The sequence below is a fragment of the Zeus faber genome (genome assembly GCF_960531495.2).
Source record: "Zeus faber genome assembly, chromosome: 13".
Lineage (NCBI taxonomy): Eukaryota > Metazoa > Chordata > Actinopteri > Zeiformes > Zeidae > Zeus > Zeus faber.
This window is the reverse complement of record NC_137198.1, coordinates 9414567-9437875: the sequence shown is the minus strand read 5'-3', so window position 1 is coordinate 9437875 and position 23309 is coordinate 9414567. Positions and strand designations below refer to the sequence as shown.

At 44.1% G+C, this 23309-nt stretch overlaps 4 protein-coding genes across 4 annotated transcripts in view; all 4 read left to right on the top strand.

Annotated features, from left to right (window-relative positions):
- pcnt (pericentrin) overlaps positions 1-1107 on the top strand; it is a gene marked incomplete at its 5' end in the record, with an annotated part of 49875 nt that extends 48768 nt beyond the window's left edge. The window contains one exon of the mRNA XM_080012744.1: positions 982-1107. Within this exon, the coding sequence (XP_079868870.1) occupies positions 982-1025 (44 nt within the window). The 3' untranslated portion in view covers positions 1026-1107. The remainder of the gene's footprint in view (positions 1-981) is intronic.
- A 1154-nt stretch (positions 1108-2261) lies between these two features.
- senp2 (SUMO specific peptidase 2) lies at positions 2262-9316 on the top strand. The gene is made up of 17 exons (XM_080011835.1): positions 2262-2531; positions 3056-3117; positions 3331-3443; positions 3654-3726; positions 4393-4480; positions 4588-4774; positions 5004-5110; positions 5206-5291; positions 5649-5706; positions 5794-5863; positions 6011-6157; positions 6269-6400; positions 7506-7730; positions 7813-7892; positions 8097-8181; positions 8282-8377; positions 8476-9316. The coding sequence occupies exons 1-17, from the start codon at positions 2377-2379 to the stop codon at positions 8536-8538; spliced, it is 1827 nt and encodes a 608-aa protein (XP_079867961.1). The 5' UTR covers positions 2262-2376; the 3' UTR covers positions 8539-9316.
- A 517-nt stretch (positions 9317-9833) lies between these two features.
- LOC307238707 (obg-like ATPase 1) lies at positions 9834-16408 on the top strand. The gene is made up of 11 exons (XM_080011814.1): positions 9834-9923; positions 10639-10736; positions 10836-10979; positions 11111-11238; positions 11477-11652; positions 12019-12096; positions 12467-12564; positions 14276-14416; positions 14943-15039; positions 15563-15685; positions 15821-16408. The coding sequence occupies exons 2-11, from the start codon at positions 10639-10641 to the stop codon at positions 15920-15922; spliced, it is 1185 nt and encodes a 394-aa protein (XP_079867940.1). The 5' UTR covers positions 9834-9923; the 3' UTR covers positions 15923-16408.
- Positions 16409-20037: 3629 nt separating this feature from the next.
- The window catches only part of LOC307239458 (transcription factor Sp3-like), a gene marked incomplete at its 3' end in the record, with an annotated part of 8409 nt that continues 5137 nt past the window's right edge, over positions 20038-23309 (top strand). Inside the window, exons 1-4 of the mRNA XM_080012842.1 lie at positions 20038-20184; positions 21555-21785; positions 21933-22526; positions 22648-22830. Coding sequence (XP_079868968.1) covers positions 20128-20184; positions 21555-21785; positions 21933-22526; positions 22648-22830 — 1065 coding nt within the window. The 5' untranslated portion in view covers positions 20038-20127. The remainder of the gene's footprint in view (positions 20185-21554; positions 21786-21932; positions 22527-22647; positions 22831-23309) is intronic.

Below are 23309 nucleotides of genomic sequence, written 5' to 3'. Positions count from 1 at the left end.
GGACAGACAACCTGTTCCCCTGATATGATTGGTTATCGGCAGCGCTGGCTGCAGGAGAATAGGACTTGGCTGTACCTCAGCTGCCTGTCGCCCCTCTACCTATACGGTCCAGGTGAGTGTGGCTGTAAAGGACTCACTCCACCACGAGTTTGTGCAAAGGGTCTATTTTGAACACACTGACAGTTTGTCATATTCACGGCAGGGGCCTCTTTTATTTTTGTTAATTTTACTGAGGAACTGAATCAATCAGCTGGTGATGGTTTTGCCGATTCTTTGCATGTTTCTCTTATTCACGGGTGTGATGCGTTGCCTTTAGGGGTTGTTATCACTTTCCTACTTATTCAGTAACTGAATGCATTGAGTCCCTGCTCTTTACTCCTTACAGAGTACCAATATGAATACCAATGTTGTTCAATCACTATAATAGCAAAAACATGTGTGTAATCTGTATCTGCTTCCTTCTTTTACTGGTCAACATGTAGTCATAATGTACATCTTCTGATGAACTGGGGTGCAGTCATAGTTACTGGAGTTATTGAGTCTTCCTGGTTTTACGTGTTCACTTTGTGGGGCTGAGAATGAGTCATGTAGCATGTAGTGGCCGAAACATCTATGCACTGCAGGACTTGTAAAATTAAGTGGCGTTGCTTTCTATTACTCATAAGGATAATGAGGAAGTTTACCATTTATTTCCTGAGATTAGTAATATGTGGTTATTTAAAATTTCTTATCCTGTTGTGTAGAACGTTGTCAAAGAAATAGAGAACAACTCACAAGAATTTAAATTTGTAGTCACATTCCCAATTTTGCATTTTCTGTTAACACTTAGATTTCTTGTCTAAAAGCAAACGATATGTCTCCTGAAGTTCAGTTTAACCGAAAGCTGTCTGTGTGTTGAATGGGAATTTGGCAAACCTGTGAAAGTATAACATAAAAAAAAAATTGGATTTTGAACTGATTGTGATCTTGTTTCCAATCCAGGTTCTGCTGTTCTCCACCTTCAAACAAAGAAGCCTGAGCACTGAAAGAATGAATGTCTCCTTAAATGTCTCCATCCCTCCATCCCTCCATGCTTGAAAACTGTTTAAATGTGCACAAGGAAAAATGTGTTTAAATTTTAAGTTTAGTTATTGTTTACAGAGTCTATAAATTATTTTTTAAATGCTTTTTTTTATCGTGATTTTTATTTTTTTTTTTTTTTAATTTCTAAGGTCATGGTTAAGAAATCAAACTTAACTTTTTATGTAGTGTTATTTGCTATTTTTCTATGTGAGTTTTCTATGTATTCATGTCCTGTTCATGTACATATTCTGGTTGCAATGATGTTCATAATTTCATGTATTAAATGTATGTGGATTGGCACTTCAACTAGAAAATCCATTCAACCAGTCATTGTGCAAAAATCGTTCTGTGCAAAAATCGTTCTTTGTATCTTTTGTAATAAATTTCTACCAAAAAAAATCAATAAATATTTTAAATACATGATTACAACAAATGACAGTGAATCAATGGCTTCTTTCAGTGTATTTCTATTAGCAGTTTTGTTGCAAATGTTTTATATTATTACTTTCATCGCTGTCCATTGACCGTACGGTCATCTGGGAAGTTCCGCCATTCTAGTAGGTGGTCGGCCTTGACACAGCACTAGGCGACGTCACTGGACATAACATCTGACGTCATACGACGATGACGGCGTAACAAAAGCCATGCGATCTGAATTGGCCCAAGAGATTAGTCACTCGCCACGGAACCCTCTTGAAGTGATACGTCAATAGGTCCGCCATCTTGCCACGGTGTCCGAGAACCGAATGGCACTGTTAGAACCAGGTTACAAATTGTGTCGTTTACCGAATAATGTAGTATTCGTATAAAGATAAATATATTGAATTTTATGCGATTAAATATAATTTCCCCCACTTTTACCCACACATGAGCCTTCCACCCGCACTTGTTGCTGTTGTCTGCTTTACATTTAACTGTATGTTCTGGACGAATTGAGTAACTTACAACCGGAATATTACACGTGCGTGGGCGTCCTTGGCCAATAAAGACTGGTTATGACTTGTTTTTACCCGCAGCACCGCAACCACAACGCGATGAGCGGAATGAACACCGCGCCAAGAGGGAGGCGCTATTTATGCGCCCGGCTCAGCGCGCCGACGCGTCCGCGTGTTGCCGCTGTCGACGAGCGGGTCTGTGACGTACTTCCTGTGCGCTACGCGCGTCGAGGCTGCGGCTACGGCTAAAGCTAGCGGTCAGATCGCAGTGTGATGGTGTGGCGTCGCACACCCCGTCTCTCGGTTCTCCCTGACACCTGGTAAAACAGAGCTGGCCCGCGTAGAGGACCCGGGTTCCATCTTCTCCTACCTCTCTGGGATGTATGGATGGATAGTTGACGGAATATCGTCGCTCTTCGAACCCGTTACGGGGCGAAATCCTCCCCGGTGGCCCGGGGAACAGAGTGGGCAGAACCCCGCTGGAGCGCGGCGGCAGGGGAAGCACGCTAGAGCCGCCAAACGCAGCTACCAGAGGTGGGTCGAGAGCGTGAACCTGTCCGCTTTTAGCTGCGGTCCTCCGCGGTTACAACACACACACACACACACACACAACCCGGTCACATGTCAGTCACAGCCAGGCGTCCCAAGTCGCACAATTTCCGTTTTTTCGCAGTCGGAATTGATGATGCAGAGGTCGACGCTTTAATGTTCACTATTAGGGTTATTGTATATTGCCAAATTGATCCGTTTTTGTTTATATAAATTATAGGTTCAGTGTATATCGGCAATAAGCTTATTTTCAGGTTTATCTTTTCTATTTTTACCTATTTGTTACGTTTTTATTCTTCCCTTGATTTGAGGGAGCTGCTCTTACTCTACACCGCCATTTCCACCGGGAGATGTAGTATGTCTCTGTCTGTCTGTCTCTATCTATGTCAGTCTCTGTCTGTCTGTGCTGTCTAACCAGACCCCACTAATTAACACCCAAGCAGGTGAGGCCCACTGTGTCTGTCATGTTCAAATTAAAAAATATATCATTTTTGTTTTGTTTGTTTCAGCGTTTATGCCTCAAACGATGTTTGTCAGAACGAGCAGGGGGAGGTGAAAAGACCCAGGCGGGGTATGTAAACAAACAAACAAACCAATCAAACCAATTCACTTTTCTACAGGATTCAAGATACTTAATTTCTCACATCCAAGTCCAGTGCAAACTCCAAGGGTCGGGCGAAAGGAAGTAGATGGAATAATGAAAATAATCACATGATCGAATTCTGTGTGTGTGTGTGTACAGCAGAGTATGTATTTACAATGGCTGCCATGTCCTGTTTTCCAGATGTAGTGCTCAGCTTCGTGAAGAAGACGGTGGCGGGCTTCGCTGGTCTGTTAGGGCTGCGGAATCCTCCGACTAATAACCACGAGAAGCATGAGCGTTATGAAGAGTCCCAGGTCATTACATTAACTCTCACTGTGGAACTGGCACTGTTGCATGATTTTTTTAAATTAGTTTTTCTATATACTAAACAAAGTAAACCATACCTACTCCAGTGCTTCTATCATATTTTTTTATTTTGTTTTTTATTTTAGGGAGGATTCTATACCATAGTTAACCATATTCTTTGATGCTCCAACTGCAATTAGCTGTTATTCTGCCGCCAGGTCCAACCTGTCACCCTGATGGGGATCGATGAGCTCCATACTTCATGGCTAAGCAGTTCTGAATTGAGAATGGGTAAGTCAGGTTTAAATAGGGCTGCACGATATGGAAAGCTTGTTCAATGTGTTCCATAAATCAACGACTGACACGGTACGAGGAACAAACTTGAATTATATCGTAATTCATGATATACTGAGCGTTTAGTACTTTTATGTCATTAAGGTGTGCTGCAGAAGTGCCTGAAAACAAATCAAATTAGATTGTTACCGACTACTCATTTCATCCCTTTTTGACAAAACAAACCCATTTATAATAGTCGACTCCCTGTGATTGAATTTCAGGTGTAACTTTGTATCGTGTTAAATTCTTAGATCCAAATCGCTTGTTTGTTTTTACGTAACTCTTGCCAGTGGTCTGTGCATCTCTGGGTTTTTTTTCTATTTCATTGTCCTCACGTGAGTATTCCTCGCTCTGTTAGAATGTAGATTGCACCCAAACAACATTCCATTATTGCTCTTATCAGAGCCCTTTACAATGTTTACTTATCACAATGACTGCAACCTAAAAAAGGCACCGTGCAGCCCTACCGCAGGAGGGTTGTTGATTTTGAGTGAAATTAATTCCCTAAATGGCATGTCACAGTGACGAGTTGAGCTGAGTTTTCAATTGTCAACTGAACCCCGCCCCTCCCCTCATTTTAGTGTTTTAATCTTGTTTTTGTCGGTGCTTTCTAACCTCCAGATAAGTCTGAGGGTGGACACGGTGAGAAGGACAGTGAGGAGAAGAATGCCTTCCTGAGCTCCTCGCCTCCTGTCATGAGAAAATACAGGCGAGTTGCTGACATTTTCCCCATGGAGTGACGTGGTTTACCCATTCCTTGTTGTGCCACAAAGCTCTGTCTTGCCTAAAGTTAAAGATTGAGGTTATTTCCCCCAGTGGGGCGGGGCTGCCGAGCGGGGTCTCCGACCGGGGGAAGGAGCGCGAGAGGCGAGGGTCCCTGCAGCTCTTCTCCTCTCGTCCCGCTCTGGGCGTCGGCTGTGGAGCCGGAGCCGCCAAAACAGACTCTTCGTTTCTTGGTTTTGGACACAGCCGCTGCTTTAAGCCCAGTCTTACTGTCGAAGAGGTAATATGTGATAGTTAGGCTTGAATTTAGTCTATTTGAACATGTGCCATTTCTCCCCCTTTTTAATATAACAATGTTCTCTTCTGTGTGGAGTTTGCCTCCAAAACATTCAAATATCCTAGTTTCAAAAAAAAATCAACACCATATCTAAAAGATCTTTGGAGATATTCATTGTTTAATGGGAATGTTGCCAACCAGTGAATAAGGGTTTTGAATTCTGTCTTTTTAGACGATAAAGCAGAATAACAAAGAGCATTATAAGCGCCTGTTGGAGATGGTGACAGAGAAACACAGCAAGAGCCAACCGCTGCCTTTCAACCAAGCGAAACCACAAGAGTGAGTATCGGCGGCTTTTTAATATCCATTTTCAAACAGAAATGCCCGTATTCTGGTTCTGATAATCTCTCCTTTGTCACTTTCTTTCCTCCCAGTGTGTCACTGTTCCAGGGTGAACACAAAACCGCCGCTTTTGGAAGAACGTGTCCGTCCGTACCCAAAAAGACTGGATCTACTACAGGTAGAAAGCTCCATGGTCCTAACTCAATGAGGCAGCTTTATGTTTTTATTCTATTTATAGAGGATAATGAGCATTACACAACAAAAACAGGTTAATAAAAAAAAAAAAAAAAAAGTTTCTTTAGTGGCATCAGAACTCTAGTGTCATGGTCACTTTTTTTTGCTTAATTATAAATACACATAAGAATCTAGAAAATATCTAAAAGCCTTTTTGGGAGGATGGAAGAATTATAATTTTGTTACTTTGGATCTATATTACAGATTACACATGAGGCATGGATGTGTAATCTGTAATCTGATGTTCAAACACAATTCATTCTAGAATTAATGCCCCTTTTTTTTCCCCGCTATCGTCCAGCTAACCCGAGTGCATATACATGGAGAAATGCATTTCCTTCTAAGGACGCTAAGGACAGGTGTGTGTTAGCGCTCCGCCAATTTTAATAGCGTTAGTGTATTTTGTTTTTGGGATTTCTCTGAATCTGGATCTGTGCGGTCTGCAGGAGGGTGGACCTAGTGTTCAGCAAGACGCTTAATGGAACCTCTGAGGACAAACTTGTCAGATGTGCATCGGTACGTATATAACAAAATGAATATTCCCATTGAGACAGTCACACTATCCTGCTCACCAGTTGTATCTCTGACACTGTTTAATTGGGAAAAAAATATATATATATATATTTTTTAATTTTCTCTCCTGTTTCTTCCCACTTAAACCAGCCCACTGAGGTTGACCTCTCCGCTGAAGTTGCTGCCCGCCTCAGTCTGGTCGACAGGGAGCAGCGTGCACTGGCTCAGCCCGACGCTCACTCTGCGCACGCGGCGCTCGCCAGACGCAGTGAGGGGGACGTGCCCAGACTCACCAAGGTGAGGAAGCAAGGAGCGGCGTGCAGCTTTTGTCTTGAGTGGAGGCGTGCATGGTTTATTTTTTTATTTTATTTTTTTCTTGTGTGGCTCTTTCGTGTGTTGCGTGTTCAGGACATGGCCGGGGAAGTGACTCGGGCTCTGGCTCAGCGGGATCCCAACCGGGTCCTCAGTGCGGCTTTCAAACTGCGCATCACGCAGAGAGACCTGTCCACGCTGCAGGATGGGAGCTGGCTCAACGACGAGGTACCGAGCCACAAGCCCCCTGGACCTCTCCCAACGCATCCGATCAGAGCGCCTCCTTTGCAGTAATAATCCAAAATGCTGGAGTTCAGATGAAAATGTTTCCTTAAATGATCATTTTCTATGATGATTTTTATAACCAATCACACCACTGGTGATTGGTTATATTGTTTAGTTTACATGCCGCATCGACACAGACATGTCTTACTGATTTATCCATGACAATACACTCTCTCCGTCCAACACACACACCCCTAGCCAATTCATACAGATATAGGTACCACGCGGCGTCTGCAGGGAAGACTCAAAATAAGCGGGGAAAATGCGATATCTATCAAAATCCCATATTTGCAAAATCGAAGATGTAAACTTTCATTCACTCGACAACTCGACACGATTGGCAAACATGTTAAAATGCTTCTAGAAACCCGTGGATGTGCCTCACCTTATGTATGTCGCAGTGTGATGGCAGGCGCCAAATGTTGTAATAATCCTTAAATGGTGCCATCATGCAAGTTTTTCATCAGGACAACTTAAAAGGTTATAAATAAAAGACTGTTTTTCTTAAGTGCACCGTGATTGGCTCAGAGACAGAAGGGGGACATCAGGTGACACAGGCTCTATGTTCTCACTCGCCATTAGGTAAACGGTACCAAAGCAGTACCCCTGAGGGTTTCTGGACTATATTTGTCATTTTTTTCAAGGTTGTTAATTGATTTCCAATAAACATACATTTGCATATAGCAAGTATGTTTGTCCACTGCCATGTTGATAAGAGTATTAAACACTTGAAAAAATACCCTTTCAAATTCTGAATGGATAAAAAATGTGCAATTAAATCGTGATTAACAATGGACAATCATGCGATTAAATATTATAAACGGTTGACTTTATATGTAGATAGATAGATAATGACTATGATTATATTTAATTAATAAAGATCACATTGAAAATAGTTTCTTTGTTTTGAATGAACGAGTCTTTGAAAGTAGAAAAAATTGTGCTTTAAGTCCTTGAATTAAATGTTGTAATGCCAGAATGAACCCTATTCTAATCACTGCCAAAGTAAAGTGTCTTGTTGACTCTGTCGTGCGTCTCCTCCCTGCAGGTGTTAAATTTTTACTTCTCGCTGGTCATGGAGCACTCGTCCAGCCAGGCGGCCGGACTGAGGGTCTACTCCTTCAGCACCTTCTTCTTCCCCAAGCTGCACGGCGGGGGAGGCGGGCAGACCGGGGGCCACTCGGCCGTGAAGCGCTGGACCAAGACGGTGGACCTGTTCCTCTACGACCTCGTCCTGGTCCCGCTGCACCTGGGCGTCCATTGGGCGATGGCTGTGAGTCCGAAACCAAGAGCATTCTGGAATAGTGGAATGGTGATTTGAAGTCCTCATCCCGCCTCCTCCCGCTCTCTTCCAGGTCATAGATTTAAGATCCCGAACAGTGAGGTCGTATGACTCGATGGGACAGAGACATGACAACATCTGCAGCCTTCTACTGTAAGTGCAAGGATCTTCATCCTGCTTTTACAGTCTCTTCCCTGACTGTGTTATATCAACAGAGAAATCCAGGCTCTAATTAGGCTCCCAAATGGGTTTTGAAACATCCCACAATCACGAAGGCAATGTCATCACCTTCCCTGATGTTTTTTTTTTTTTTTTTAATGGTAATAAAACTTAACCAGTTTATGTTTTTCTTCCAAGACACTATCTTAAGGAGGAGCACAAAGCCAAGAAGGGCAAAGACTTGGACAGCTCCAAATGGACAATTCAAAGCATGAGGGCCAACGTAAGTTACAATTGAGTCAACGGAAAGTGACATCATCTAGATCCGAGGAGGTCTCTGTACTCGGACTGGATGTAAGTTTCCCCTGTTTTTGTCTATTTAGGAGATTCCCCAGCAGATGAACGGCAGCGACTGTGGGGTCTTTGCCTGTAAATATGCAGATTACATCTCTAAAGGAAGGCCTCTCACCTTTAAACAGGTAAGGGTTCTAGCTGTGTGTACGGATCTGTCGTGTGCGTACACAGTCAACGGATGATGTCAACATCTGTCCCTTTCTTTTTTTGTTTCTTTCATCAGTGCCATATGCCTCTGTTCCGGAAAGTGATGATTTGGGAGATTCTCAACCGGAAGCTGCTGTAGACGTATGCAACAATACTTTATAAAAAAAATCACCAACACCATGGATATCCTCTGTGCGGAAAAACAACTGTTATACAATTATGAAATGACTATGAAGCGTCATATCGACTGAATGAATGGAACTTAAGGCTCGAACCGTTTATTTGGACTCTAAAAACTGAACACGAGTCTTAATCCTTTGCAAACCTCTTTCCTGCGAATCTCATTCACACGGAGGAATGTTTGAGTTGGGATAAGTTATAGGATTATGAGGAAAAAGGACATCTCACCCAGATGTTGGCACTACTGACTGGCTCTTTGTGTATTTCTATAAATTGTTTATTTTTACTACTCTGCCCGAAGTGCCTTCAGTGTATTATTTATTTTGAACCTAGAAAAAACATTGTAATATATTTGAGGAAGCCCCTGAGTGACGTGTATCTCAAGATTTGATCTGATGTGGAGTTGACTTTTATTTTAATTTGCTTGATTCCCTTCGGCAGAATAGATAGATACCATCCGCCACTTTTGGCATTAAAATGATGTACATACAGTTTGTCCATTGAGCATAATTTGCTGAGAGATAGCCTGCCTTGCTCTTGAAAATAAAAGCCTGGAAACCTTCGAAATGGCAATACATGATTGTTTTGCGTGTGTGTGTGTGTGTGTGTGCGCGCGTGTGCAGGCCGGGTCCATACATTTCGCTAATTGTTTCATGCACAGCTGCTTGGGCTTCCTCCGAAAACCTAAACAAACTATTGTTTACACCTGCATGTTTAGATCCATGCAAGAGTGTGATATTTCCTGTAATAAAGCTTTGTTTATTTTCTTAAATTTGTTTAATTTCTTACATCTTTGTCTCGTATCTCACGCCATAACATAACACGCAACAGTGGAGGTATGATCCTTTTTTTTTTTTTTTTTTTGAACATTTGGATGTGCAATAAATGGATCAGGGTAACGCATACACGTGTGTATGCTTTGAACTTGAATAGAGTAAAAAGTCTTAAAACCTCAGAAGTACTCAGTCACTTCCATCGCCTGTTGTCGGGCGCCCCCATGCGGTCGTTCGGTGCAAGTGTCGGGTCCCTCCCCGAACAGCGCCCTCTCGCGGCCGCATGAGTTTACGGAAAGTTACTCATTACTCATAAAAACGTAAAAGTAAAACCGTTAACGGCGAAACGGGCGGCGGTGAACACTGGACCCGGGGGTCGAGCTGCCAACGCCGTTCCGCCGGGAATACAACTCACGTATTTTCCAGTGGCGTAAAATTCACGCCGCGACTCTGACCAATGGGAGCGCCGCGGCGCCCAAACGCTTCCGGGTCGCCCTGGCACAGTCCTTTCCCGGGGAGCGGCGTGCGCGGCGAACACGTAGATCACCCGGTGCTAGCAGCGCGTTCGAAGGTGAGCGCCGCCGCTCCGCCGCCTCGTCCGGCCTTTCGGTGCAGGTCGTAAAACGCAGATATTCGTATCCGCGGCCGGTTTGTTTGGATGCGTCGCCAGCTAGAAGCGCTGGCAGCGGTTAGCCACATGCTAGCTAGCATGCTGTCAGCCAGATGAATGGAGCTGCAGCTGCTGCTGCTCCGGCTCCGGGGGGCGGGCGGGGTCAGGGATCCAGAGGAACCTGCTCCTCGCAGGGCTGGCGTGCCGGACAAGCTGCTGCATGCGGCGGAGCTTTAATTTTGGGTTTTTTAAACCCTAAAACTCGACTCCAGTTAAAGACGATGTGTTTACTGAGACTGCCATGTACTCCACAGCCAAGCAGACATCACAGTCCTGCAGATGTGTCTGCGCAATCCCTACTTGTGTTTGAATGTGAATTGTTGATACAGAGTCGAATGATTAACTTTTTGCCATTTTGTTTTCTTTTTTTTTTTACATGATATGTGATTTTTATTGCATATTGTTAATTACAGTATAATAATAGATCAAGATCAAGAGATCATTTGTCACATACATATACATACGGTCATACATATATGTAGTGAAATGTCATGACGCACAGATCATTCTTCTTCTTATTATTATTGCCTATTGTTTTGACGTGTGCTACTGTAATACCGCAGTTTCCCTGCAGAGATGAATATACTGCCTGCCTGCCTGTCTGTCTGTCTAACAGATGCCTCCGAAGAAGGCAGAAGCCCCCAAACAGCCTCCGATCATCGGACGCTTTGGAACGTCTCTGAAAATAGGAATTGTGGGATTGCCCAACGTGGGGTGAGTATGACCTTTTTACCGAAACATTATCGAACAATCGTTCCGGACGGGCCGAGGAGCCGCTGACGACCCCCCCACCCCACCCCACCCCCGCCGCAGAAAGTCCACCTTCTTCAACGTGCTCACCAAAAGCCAGGCGGCCGCCGAGAACTTCCCGTTCTGTACGATCGACCCCAACGAGAGCAGGGTGCCCATTCCCGACGAGCGCTTCGACTTTCTCTGCCAGTTCCATAAGCCATTGAGGTGCGTCTCCGTTTAACGGGCTCTTATTCTTCTCCTTGTTATTTTGAATAACTGAGCCTCCAAGTGCGCGCCCCCTTCTCCGTTCACTCCGCCTGTCCTCTCGCCCCGATTCGCCTTTTTGGTTTACGTAGCAAGGTGCCGGCGTTCCTCAACGTGGTGGACATCGCCGGCCTGGTGAAGGGCGCTCACGCGGGGCAGGGGCTGGGAAACGCCTTCCTCTCCCACATCAGTGCCTGCGACAGCATCTTCCACATGACCCGTAAGTCCGCGCCGGGGGAGTAATCCGGCGTAATCAGCCGGTGCCACGACCCGAAAAAAAAAACAACGCAACCGGCACGCCGAGGAGCGGAGTGGACACTTTTACGGAGGGGAAACTCTCACTGTGTTAAGAGTCGGACCTCAATGAGCGTCCGATAACGGATATTTGAACGCGGGTCCCTTATACGTCACTCTGCTGCCGACGGAGGGGTGGTGACGTTACCCGTTTGGGTTTTTAGGAGCGTTCGATGATGAGGACATCATCCACGTGGAGGGCAACGTGGACCCCGTGAGGGACATCGAGATCATCCACGAGGAGCTGAGGCTGAAGGACGAAGAGCTGATCGCTCCCATCCTCGACAAACTGGAGAAGACGGCCGTGAGGGGCGGCGACAAGAAGCTCAAACCAGAATATGTGAGTGTGGGTGTTTGTGTGTGTGTGTGTGTGTGTGATTGTGTCCGCACGTGCGCAGAAAGGTATTTGTAGTCGATATCTAAGTGGAAGTGGAAGCACCGTATCAAAAATGTTTCTCGGGTGAACTAGATGTGTATTGAAAGTAAAGGTGGTATTTTGGGACGCAATCCTTGACTTTTATGCTACAATTGAACGGTTCAGTTTGGTTTCCTAAAACTGAAAAGCGAAGCCCTTTGACTTGAATCGTTACGATATCAGATATGTATTAAAACCTGAAAATTTTATTATTATTATTATTATTCTGAGTAGTGTTTCAGTGGAAGGTAATTTAGGGTCTTTAAAACAGTTTGAACACTGTTCCTTCAGGACATCATGGTGAAGGTGAAGAACTGGGTGGTCGACGAAAAGAAACACATCAGGTTCAACGAATGGAACGACAAAGAGGTGACGCTTTGGGGGAAAGGGGGGCGGGAGGTGTCATATTTTGTTAACACGGTTTGAATAAATGTTTAGAATAGTGTTTATTTTTTTATCCAGTCAGAGATATTAGTATTTTAAAGCGGTGCATTCGTCAAACAACATCGACATTGAGTTTATCTTCCGGCTCCGGGTGCAATTTTTTTTAAAAACGAGGCTCCATCGAGTGAATGTTTGGTTCGCGACGGTTCTGTGTAACGGCCATTTTTGTCGAACATTTCGATCCGCTATCATCTTTATTTTTTTGACGAGTTTTGACGGAGCTCGCTCGTGTCTCATCTCCCGGCCCGAATCCACACGTTTTGACACAATGTTGTCTACGTTCTCGTCTCGGCAGATTGAGGTGTTGAACAAGTACCTGCTCCTGACGTCCAAACCCATGATCTACTTGGTCAATCTCTCCGAGAAAGACTACATCAGGAAGAAGAACAAGTGGTATGTTTTTGTTCAATATACAGTGGGGCAAAACAGTATTAAGTCAGCCACCAATTGTGCAAGTTCTCCCACTTAAAAAGATGAGAGAGGCCTGTTATTTTCATCATAGGTACACGTCAACTATGAGAGACAAAATCAGAAAAAAAAAATCCAGAAAATCACATTGTCTGATTTTTAAAGAATTTATTTGCAAATTATGGTGGAAAATAAGTATTTGGTCAATAACAAAAGTTCATCTCAATACTTTGTTATATACCCTTTGTTTGCAATGACAGAGGTCAAACGTTTTCTGTAAGTCTTCACACACTGTTGCTGGTACTTTGGCCCATTCCTCCATGCAGATCTCCTCTAGAGCAGTGATGTTTTGGGGCTGTCGCTGGGCAACACGGACTTTCAACTCTCTCCAAAGATTTTCTATGGGGTTGAGATCTGGAGACTGGCTAGGCCACTCCAGGACCTTGAAATGCTTCTTACGAAGCCACTCCTTCATTGCCCGGGCGGTGTGTTTGGGATCATTGTCATGCTGAAAGACCCAGCCACGTTTCATCTTCAATGCCCTTGCTGATGGAAGGAGGTTTTCACTCAAAATCTCACGATACATGGCCCCATTCATTCTTTCCTTTACACGGATCAGTCGTCCTGGTCCCTTTGCAGAAAAACAGGCCCAAAGCATGATGTTTCCACCCCCATGCTTCACAGTAGGTATGGTGTTCTTTGGATGCAACTCAGCTTTCTTTCTCCTCCAAACACGACAAGTTGAGTTTTTACCAAAAAGTTCTATTTTGGTTTCATCTGACATTCTCCCAATCCTCTTCTGGATCATCCAAAAGCTCTCTAGCAAACTTCAGACGGGCCTGGACATGTACTGGCTTAAGCAGGGGGACACGTCTGGCACTGCAGGGTTTGAGTCCCTGGCGGTGTAGTGTGTTACTGATGGTAGCCTTTGTTACTTTGGTCCCAGCTCTCTGCAGGTCATTCCCTAGGTCCCCCCGTGTGGTTCTGGGATGTTTGCTCACCGTTCTTGTGATCATTTTGACCCCACGGGGTGAGATCTTGCATGGAGCCCCAGATCGAGGGAGATTATCAGTGGTCTTGTATGTCTTCCATTTTCTACTAATTGCTCCCACAGTTGATTTCTTCACAACAAGCTGCTTACCTGTTGCGGATTCAGTCTTCCCAGCCTGGTGCAGGTCTACAATTTTTTTTCTGATGTCCTTAAATAGCTCTTTGGTCTTGGCCATAGTGGAGTTTGGAGTGTGACTGTTTGAGGTTGTGGACAGGTGTCTTTTATACTGATAACGAGTTCAAACAGGTTCCATTAATACAGGTAACGAGTGGAGGACAGAGGAGCCTCTTAAAGAAAAAGTTACAGGTCTGTGAAAGCCAGAAATCTTGCTTGTTTGTAGGTGACCAAATACTTATTTTACCGAGGAATTTACCAATGAATTCATTAAAAATCCTACAATGTGATTTCCTGGATTCTTTCCCTCCATTCTGTCTCTCATAGTTGAAGTGTACCTATGATGAAAATTACAGGCCTCTCTCATCTCTTTAAGTGGGAGAACTTGCACAATTGGTGGCTGACTAAATACTTTTTTGCCCCACTGTATATATATATATATATATATATATATATATATATATATGTATATCTCGTATTAGATACACTCGCTCACGTGTCTCTCTCTCTCTGCACCGCTGCTCTCTGCAGGCTGGCGAAGATCAAGGAGTGGGTGGACGCGCACGACTCGGGCGCGCTGGTCATCCCCCTGAGCGGAGCCGTGGAGTTCAAGCTGCAGGAGATGTCCGAGGACGAGAGGAACAAGTACTGCGACGAGCAGAAAACCCAGAGGTGAGGGAGTCCCCAGAAGGCAGCCCGGAGGGAGGCGGGCCACGCCCATCTCCCCTTCCTCGGGAAACGGATGGAGGGCAAAAAAAAAAACCACTGAAAATGTGACTGAAGGTGTAGATTCCACGCGCTGTGGAAAACACCAAGCATTTGATTAAAAACATTTATTTCTGTAACTTTTTAAAGGTTAGAGGGAAAAACATTTGTCTCTTTTACGACATTATAATTATACAATTTTCCTGTTTTGTTTTATTTATTTTTTCTAATGTTTCTGTCTTTTTATGTTTATCCTATATTGCGATTTTTTTTTTTGCTTTCAAGTTTTATTAGTTTTCTTTCTTGTTTTATTAATGTCTGTCCCGTCTGTCATGGAAATAATCCCAATAATAATAATCCGTCTTCAAATCTGAATTGTATTTGGAACTCGCATGAATCTCGATTTTATCTTAGATTTTCTGTTTCAGATTTCCCGAACCTCGCGCTTCACCTTTTTTTTTTTCTTTTTTTGTTTTCTTTCGTCATCTCCCAGCGTGATGACAAAAATCATTAAAGCCGGGTACGCGGCGCTGCAGCTGGAGTACTTCTTCACGGCGGGGCCGGACGAGGTTCGAGCCTGGACCGTCAGGGTGAGGAGCGCCGCACCAGCTGCGTGAACCAAACAGAGAAACTCAAATATTAAAACTCGAAAAATAAAGAACGGAGCTTCCACGACGTAAACAAAGCAAACGTTGTGTTGATTTATATTTGCTGTTTGAAACGCTCTACGTCACAAGTTTCCAAAGGGGCTCTTGTGTCACCGTGGAAGTCGAAAATATTGTGAACACGTGAAGAAAATATCGATAAATTCCGAAGGGATTTTATGTCGCTCGTTATGTCATTTTGTGGTGAGATAAAATCAGATTTTAATCATTCCTGAGGGGAAACTCAAGAAAGAAATAAGATAAAAACAATACATGTACACATCTATCAACAAGGTTAGCAGGGAGTGGCCTCTTTTATTTATATATATATATATATATATATATATATATATATATATATATATATATATAAATTAATTTTTTTTCCCCTCAAATGAAACTTTTAAATGTGCTTATTACTCAGCGCCAGGAGTCTACATCAGTGTTTTTGTTCTTTGTGCTGCAACAGAAAGGCAGCCGGGCACCGCAGGCTGCGGGCAAGATCCACACAGACTTCGAGAAGGGCTTCATCATGGCCGAGGTGATGAAGTACAGCGACTTCAAGGAGGAGGGCAGCGAGAACGCTGTCAAGGTGAAGCTCAAACCAATCCACCTCGCTCCGTCATAGAAAATAATAGAATCTCCGTAATATAAGTTTTATATGAAAGGGGATTTTTTTATTTTATTTTTTTTGTGTGTCACTTTGATTTCCCCTTGTCTTCCACAGTCCGCTGGGAAATACAGGCAACAGGGCAGGAACTACGTGGTGGAGGATGGAGACATTATCTTTTTCAAATTCAACACACCCAACGCACCAAAGAAGAAATAAGGAGATGAGACATTCAGCGTCGCCCCCCCCGAGTGTAACGGCGTGCTCTGCTTTCCCAGCTCCTCTGTTTAGATTAGCGGGAACGATACAGCCCCCTCCTGTACGCTAACACTCTTCTCTCGTTCTTCATGAATTGAAAAAGCTATATGAGGAAGAACGTGGTTAACAGTTTTTAGCCATCAGGTTACCCGCCCGCGCAGGTACATTATTACTTTTGACGTCAGGATTTCGGCGTAATTACAAGGAAACCTCTGACATTTTAACCTCCGCTCGCCACAAGCCGCGCCCCCTGCGTCCCAGGCTCCTCCTCCTCCTCGTCAATCAGCGGATGATCTCCACGCGACCACGTAGCTTCAAGTGCATCTTGGCTTCCTCCACTCAGTTGCCGCAACGTTCTCCTTTTCTTTTCTTCATAAATATACTTTCTGACTGCGGGATGTGAGCAGCAAATGTTTTTTTGCCAAATAAAAGGATGTATATCGGCCATTTTGGAACACATTGAGTGCCTATGTCACGCCCTGACCGACTAGAGAGGGAGCTCAGGGTAAATACAAGGATCTGACCAATGCATCTTCCATTTAGATCCTTTATTCATCCCTGGAGGGAAATGGCAGTGTCACAGTGCACATCAAAACAATAATAATATTAATAAAGTTGGCAAATTTAATAAAGCTAAAGAAAAGAAATTGGCAATATACAATAGAGCTAAAAACCATAAAAAAAATGAAACTTGCAATATACAATACACCTAAAAAAATTGAAAATTTAGCAATATACAATAAAGATAAATTATGGAAAAATATAAATATACAATAGAGCTTAAGAATAAAAAATAATTGCCATATACACCTGTAAAAATAAACTTCCGTCAACAAATCTATGTGTATGTTTTCACCAGTTTGTCCGTCCAATTAGACACGAAGCTTGTTTTTGTTTCAGATTAAAAACTTTTCCTAATGTATATTTTAAGTTTGTTAAAGGTTTTAGTTTCTTTCAGGGCGGAAGAAACGATGGAAGATTTGGGCGTCAACAGTTTTTAAATAACACCTCATGTTATGTTTGAACATCGGTTAAAATATGTGAGACGATAAAGTAAAAATTAAAAGTAAGAAGTATAATATGATACAATATAATATATATACACTACTCAAAAAAAGTTAGGGATATTCGGCTTACGGGTGAAATTTCAGGATGAACCTAAAATGCACTCGAACCTTTACAGGTGAACGTAATTTGACCTTCTCTAAACTTTTGCACATGTCCAACTGTTCAATGTTTCAGTACTTTTTGCACAACTTGCTGTTCCCTAACAAGGAGCTGAACGGCAAAATTCACAACAGGTGTTTGATCCATGAATTGACCAATACATTTCCTGGTTCAATTAGAATTGGTATTTAAACAGTCCTCTTCATCACGCGTTCACATTTTGACATCATGAGACCAAGACGACACCTAACAACTGATCAACAGTATCTCGCCTTTGCGAGGCTTCAAACAGGATGTTCTCAGAGGGAAGTGGCCACTGAGCTTAGAGTGTCACAGAGTGTCATCAGCAGGTTCCAACAGAGATACAGAGACTGGAAGAGTCACAGAAAGGCATAGAAGTGGACGTCCTTTGGCCACATCCCACACTGATGACTGGTTCATTGTGAACAGTGCCCTGCGGAACCGGATGATGAATGCCACTCAACTCCAGGCACATTTAAGAGAGGTGAGAGGCACCCAAGTGTCACGTCAGACCATTCGAAACCATTTACATCAGCGTGGTCTGCGTGCTAGACGACCTGCAAGGGTACCTGACCACACCACCAGGCACAGGCATCATGGTCTTGCACAGGCCAGGGAGCATTTACGCTGGACGAGGGACCAGTGGCCTCAGTGCTGTTCTCTGATAAAAGTCCATTCACGTTGAGCAGAAATGATGGCCGCCAACGATGTTGGAGACGTCAAGGAGAGCGCTATGCATCAGCCACTGTCACCAGACGAGCCTTTGGTGGTGGTGGTGTTACAGTGTGGGCAGGTGTGTCTAGTCAATGCAGAACTGCTCTACACTTTGTGAATGGTACAGTGACAAGCCCATACTACCTGAATAACATCATTCATCCAGTCATTGTGCCCCTGCATGAACAACACAGGCCTCATTTCATCTTCATGGACGACAACGCTCCAGTTCATGGAGGTTGCATCATTAGGGAACGGCTGCTGGAGACTGGGGCACTTCAAATGGAGTGGCCTGCACTTTCTCCAGACCTGAATCCCATAGAAAACCTATGGGATCAGCTGAGTCGCCATGTAGAGGCTCATAACTCTGTACCACAGAACCTCAATGACCTTCGGCCCTTCATGAAGAGTGGGGGGCCAGGCCTCAGCAGACAATAAGTCGACTTGTGAACAGCATGAGATGTCGTTGTCAAGCTGTAATTGATGCTCAAGGGCACATGACAAGTTATTGAGACATTGACATTTTTTGTTGTGGTATAGTCACCACTGTTGTTGGCTTTTGTTTCAATCAATTGTTTGAGATGAGGAAATCACCATTGCATGCTTCTACTTAAATGCCCTACTTTCATGATATAATATCACTGTAGTGTGAACTTTTTACATTTTACATAAATTTCACCCGAAAGCCAAATATCCCTAACTTTTTGTAAGTAGTGTATAATTTATATAATATAAATAATATATATATATATGAAAGTATACTATAATACGATATAATATAATAAAGTATAATATAAATGATATAATATATAATAATGTAAAGTATAATATAATATTCTATAATGAATAAAGTATACTATAAAATATATATCATTTATATAATATATGATATAATAAAGTATAATATATTATTTAAACTGATATAATATAGTATGATATAATAAAACTGAATATAATAAAATATATATCATATATTATATATTGTACTATAATATGTATGTATGTTAAATTATAAAATATATTATAATATATATATATTACATTATATATATTATATAATATACATTATACCACAATATATTACATTGAGGAGTACCTCAAGTTCAAGAGATTATTTGTCACATACATATACATATGTATAACCGTATGTATATGTACGTGACAAATACAACACTAGTGTAGTGAATACTGACAGACTGTGGGAATTACTGTGGGAGACTGAGAACGGTGATGAAATGAGATGTATACAGTGTATATAGAGTATATAAAGTGTATATAGTACATACGGTGCATATAGTGTATACAGTATATACAGTGTATATAGTATATAGTGTATAAAGGGTGATGCACGATGAGATGCTTGGAGCTGAGACGCTGTGGTATTGTATGCAGTGCACAAGACAGGCCGGTCAGAGAGCTGGTCGCAAGTCCGAACGGTGCTTAAACAGGTAGGTCCTTAAGTGAGGACTACCTGGAGTATTAGTATTATTATCATCATTATTATTATTAATAATAATAACAATAATAATAATAATAATATATATATAATATATTTTTTATTATATATTTGATATAATAAACAGCTGCTTCCTTCCTTAGTTTTGACTCTTCTGCATTTCACCGCATTCCATTTACGCTCTGCTTTTACGACAAACAGGAAGTGCCGCGTCCATTAAAAGTAACGATTGACAGCTCGGCCGGCCACTGACGTCTCCCTCAGCCCCGCGGCCAGCCAGTCGCGTCAGGGACGAAGGGCGGGACTTCCGGCAGGGGCGACGCAAATTCGACGGTCAAGCTTGTTAGTCCCGCCTTTTTGTGTTTCCCGCACCGTCAATCAAAATAGAAAAAAAAATCGACCCGAATTCACCGATCAACGCTTAGCCGCCTTGGATAAAAGCACCATGTCCGGGGTTTAGTTGATCCGAGCATCTCCCCTTCGCCGCCATCCGCGACATGACCGGTACGTAGCGCTCAGCGCGTCGAAGCGTCGCGACCCAACGGCCAGTTTGAACACAAGAAGCTGCGTCTTTTAATCTTTTAGCTAGCTAGCAATGTTTAGCTAACGGGCTAGCTAGCTGGTTAGCCGCCGAGCCAACAAAGTAAACATTCGATCGGAGCCGAGATCGAGGCAGAATCCCCGCGGGAAAGCTGAGTTTCGCGGCGTGTTCCTCGGCGGGGGATGCTTTGCGGGCTTTTGTGGCCCAGAAGAGTCGCCGATCGCACCGTTTCGCCCCGTCCCCCCTCTCTCCGCGGAACAAGGAGACATGGCGTCCGCGGACGTGGACAGCAGTCAGAGCGAGTTCCTGCAGCACGACACCCAGGTACGATCCGACATGTTGTCCCGGCTGCTTCGGGCTTTCTCCGCCGCCGCCGTTTTGCTGGATGTGTGTGTTTGGGAGCGTGGCGTTGACACGTTTTAAGGTTTAGATGCGTGGGGGTGAAGCCGCACACTTCCTGTGTTCCCCTCAGCAGCGGCCACCCACTTTCCCCCTCTGAACCCGCCCATAGTGGGTAGGACGTGGAGCCGGGCGCCGGGTCGAGCCGCTGCAGGAGCCGGAGCAGCTCCGCTGTTTGGATGATCTGCGATGTTTTGGGAACCGGGAAGTGTCGGATCTTTCTGCTGTAATCGCCGCCCATCCCCCACAGCGCCTCCACGCACCGTGGGTGTCGTGTTCGGCTTCTACGGCTTGTTTGTTCATTTGCCCACTAATTGCAGATAATGACTACATGGCTCCAATGGCTGAAAATCCACCAAACTGTGTTTTAAACAATGAACAGTTTCCTTTCTGAGAGCATCCTGTTTCGGGATGACATCACTCATTTCTCCACTTAAGCTCACGTCACATCACATCACAACACAATAAAAATAAAGTAACGACAATAAAAAAAAAAATAGAAATATGCAATAAACCGAAATTGTCCAAAATTTTTGAAAAAACAATTGTGACCATACAATAAATGACCAAAAAAAATACATTCAGAAAAATTTAAAAGTACATATAAAATAAGCCTAAAGAAGGGTCATAACAATGTAATATGTACAATATTACAAAAGATGAGTATTTAAACATCCCCGCCTGACCCAGGTCAAGGCTGTTAAAGTAATTTGTCCCGGGAATGAAACCCAGGTGTAACCTTTCCCGCCGATGACAAACGGCAGATTTTAGCGGGTGTTACTGGGGTTTTGGTGTAGTGGGGAAAGGGTATAATGCTTGTTTGTTTGGGCTCAGTTTCCAAATTATTACCAGATATGTTTTTAACCACCTTGCAGCAATTTACTGTGTTTGCACATTGTGCAGTAGTTCTAACGTCATCATCCCACGTATGCACATACACATCTGTCCATATTTTATTTTATTGCTATATTTGTATGCAAACTTGCACAATTTCCTGTATTGAATTGTTGATACTGAGATTTGTTGTTCATTTTTAGGTTTATTGTATATTGCCTTTTTTTCTATTTTTAGTTCATTGTTAGGTTTATTTCATATTGCCATTTTTCCCTTTTTATTCTAATTACCTTATTAGTATTGCCCATTGTTTTGATGTGAGCTGCTGTAACACTGCAGCAGCTCACATCCTGATACATCTTGATTTGGGTGATCTCGCTGATCCCTACTGACTCAGTCTCTCGGCAACGCGAAGATGAAAGCTATTCTCATTTCTTCGACGTTGTCAATTTTGTTGCCAGACGACAGATATGTCGGCCATTCAGCTCACTGGTTCAGACCGGTGGGAGGTGTTGACGCCGGTCTCGACCGTGAAGGAAGACCAGGGAGTCGTTCACATTCAGAACTCGGGAATCGTCACGTCCAACGGGCAATATGTGCTTCCTCTCGGGAGTCTTCCCAACCAGCCTATCTACGTCACGGCATCTGGGAATGAGGCCTCTGCTAACGGCGTGGCTGGCATCCAGTATCAGGTTAAGCAGCATCACACACACACACACACACACACACACACACACACACACACACACACACACACACACACACACACACACACACACACACGAATCTCTGAGACACAACAAACGCCATGTTTCTGACCAGAATCACCCCTCCCGCAGGTTATCCCCCAGATCCAAAACGCAGACGGAACACTCACAGGATTCTCGGCGCAGGGTTTGGACGACTGCACGGGACACATCCAGCTCATCCCCGACGGCAACCAAGGAAGCCTCGGAATCAGTGTCGCCACGACGACAACCACAGACCTTTTGACACAGGCGGGGCAGGTGCAGTCCATCCAGGGCGTGTCTTTGGCCGGGGGGTCGGCATACACCGGCGGGGTGCCTATGGGATTGCCCGGCAACATAACCTTTGTTCCGATAAACAGCGTCGACCTGGAGTCGCTAGGGCTGGCGGGCGCCCAGACGGTCCCCATAGCGACGGGGGTGACGGGCGTGACCGCCGACGGTCAGTTGATCATGGGCGGCCAGGCGCTGGACGGCAAGCAGCAGCCGCAGCTGGTGACGGTGGGCGACGGCAACGCGGAGCTCTACGTGCCGACCAGCAGCGCGCCCACGTCCACCGCCTCGCAGCTCCCAGAGACCATCGACGGCACCGGGGTTCTGACCCAGGCCACCGCCGTGTCCGCCGGCGTCTCCGACCCCTCCCTGTCGGAAAACTACAACTCCCACAACCACCTGCAGCAAATCCAGGTCAGCAGGCCTCCCCTTAACTCGTCTCCCCTTTTATCACATCTGTCTCCAACACTTTAGTGTTGTTTCATTCAAAGATAGATCTCAGGGTTCAAGCTCAGGTGCAAAATAAAAACATCAGGTTTCCACTTCCAACGCCTCCTCTATCTCCCAGCCGATCCTGCAGCTGGCGGGGGACGGCCAGGACCTGGGCGGCGCGGCGGGCCAGACCATGCAGAGCGTCCAGCTGGTCAACCCCGGAACCTTCCTCATCCAGGCCCAGACGGTCACCGCCACCGGACAGATCCAGTGGCAGACCTTCCAGGTACGACCGAGACGGAATATTTTGGACGAGTCCCGTTTTTGGCGTTTCTTTGAACTCACAGTACAGCTTAGTTGTGTGATGATGCCGTCATCTTTGGTTGGTGACAAGCGTTAAATGTTCAGGCTTCGCAACATGACAGAACTTCGTCAAATAAATGCCTTGCCTTGGGGATAATACACTCCATGGCTCCTTAAAAAGTCTTCAGTGTTTTTCTGTTCAGCTGTTTCTTGAAAGTGCATTGCTTTGGGTACATGGCGTTTTCACTGCAAATTTGGCCTTAAATTTAGTTTGAAATTACATTAAAAGGGTATTAAATGGAACATCATATGTAATATCCACATTACTAATGATTGTTTCTCAAATATTTCTTGTGTGTGAATATCTTATGGAAGCACTAACATATAAATATAGAGGTATTCATCAAAAATTGTGATATTTAATTTTCTCAATATCGCCCAGCCTTACATGCTTATTTAGTG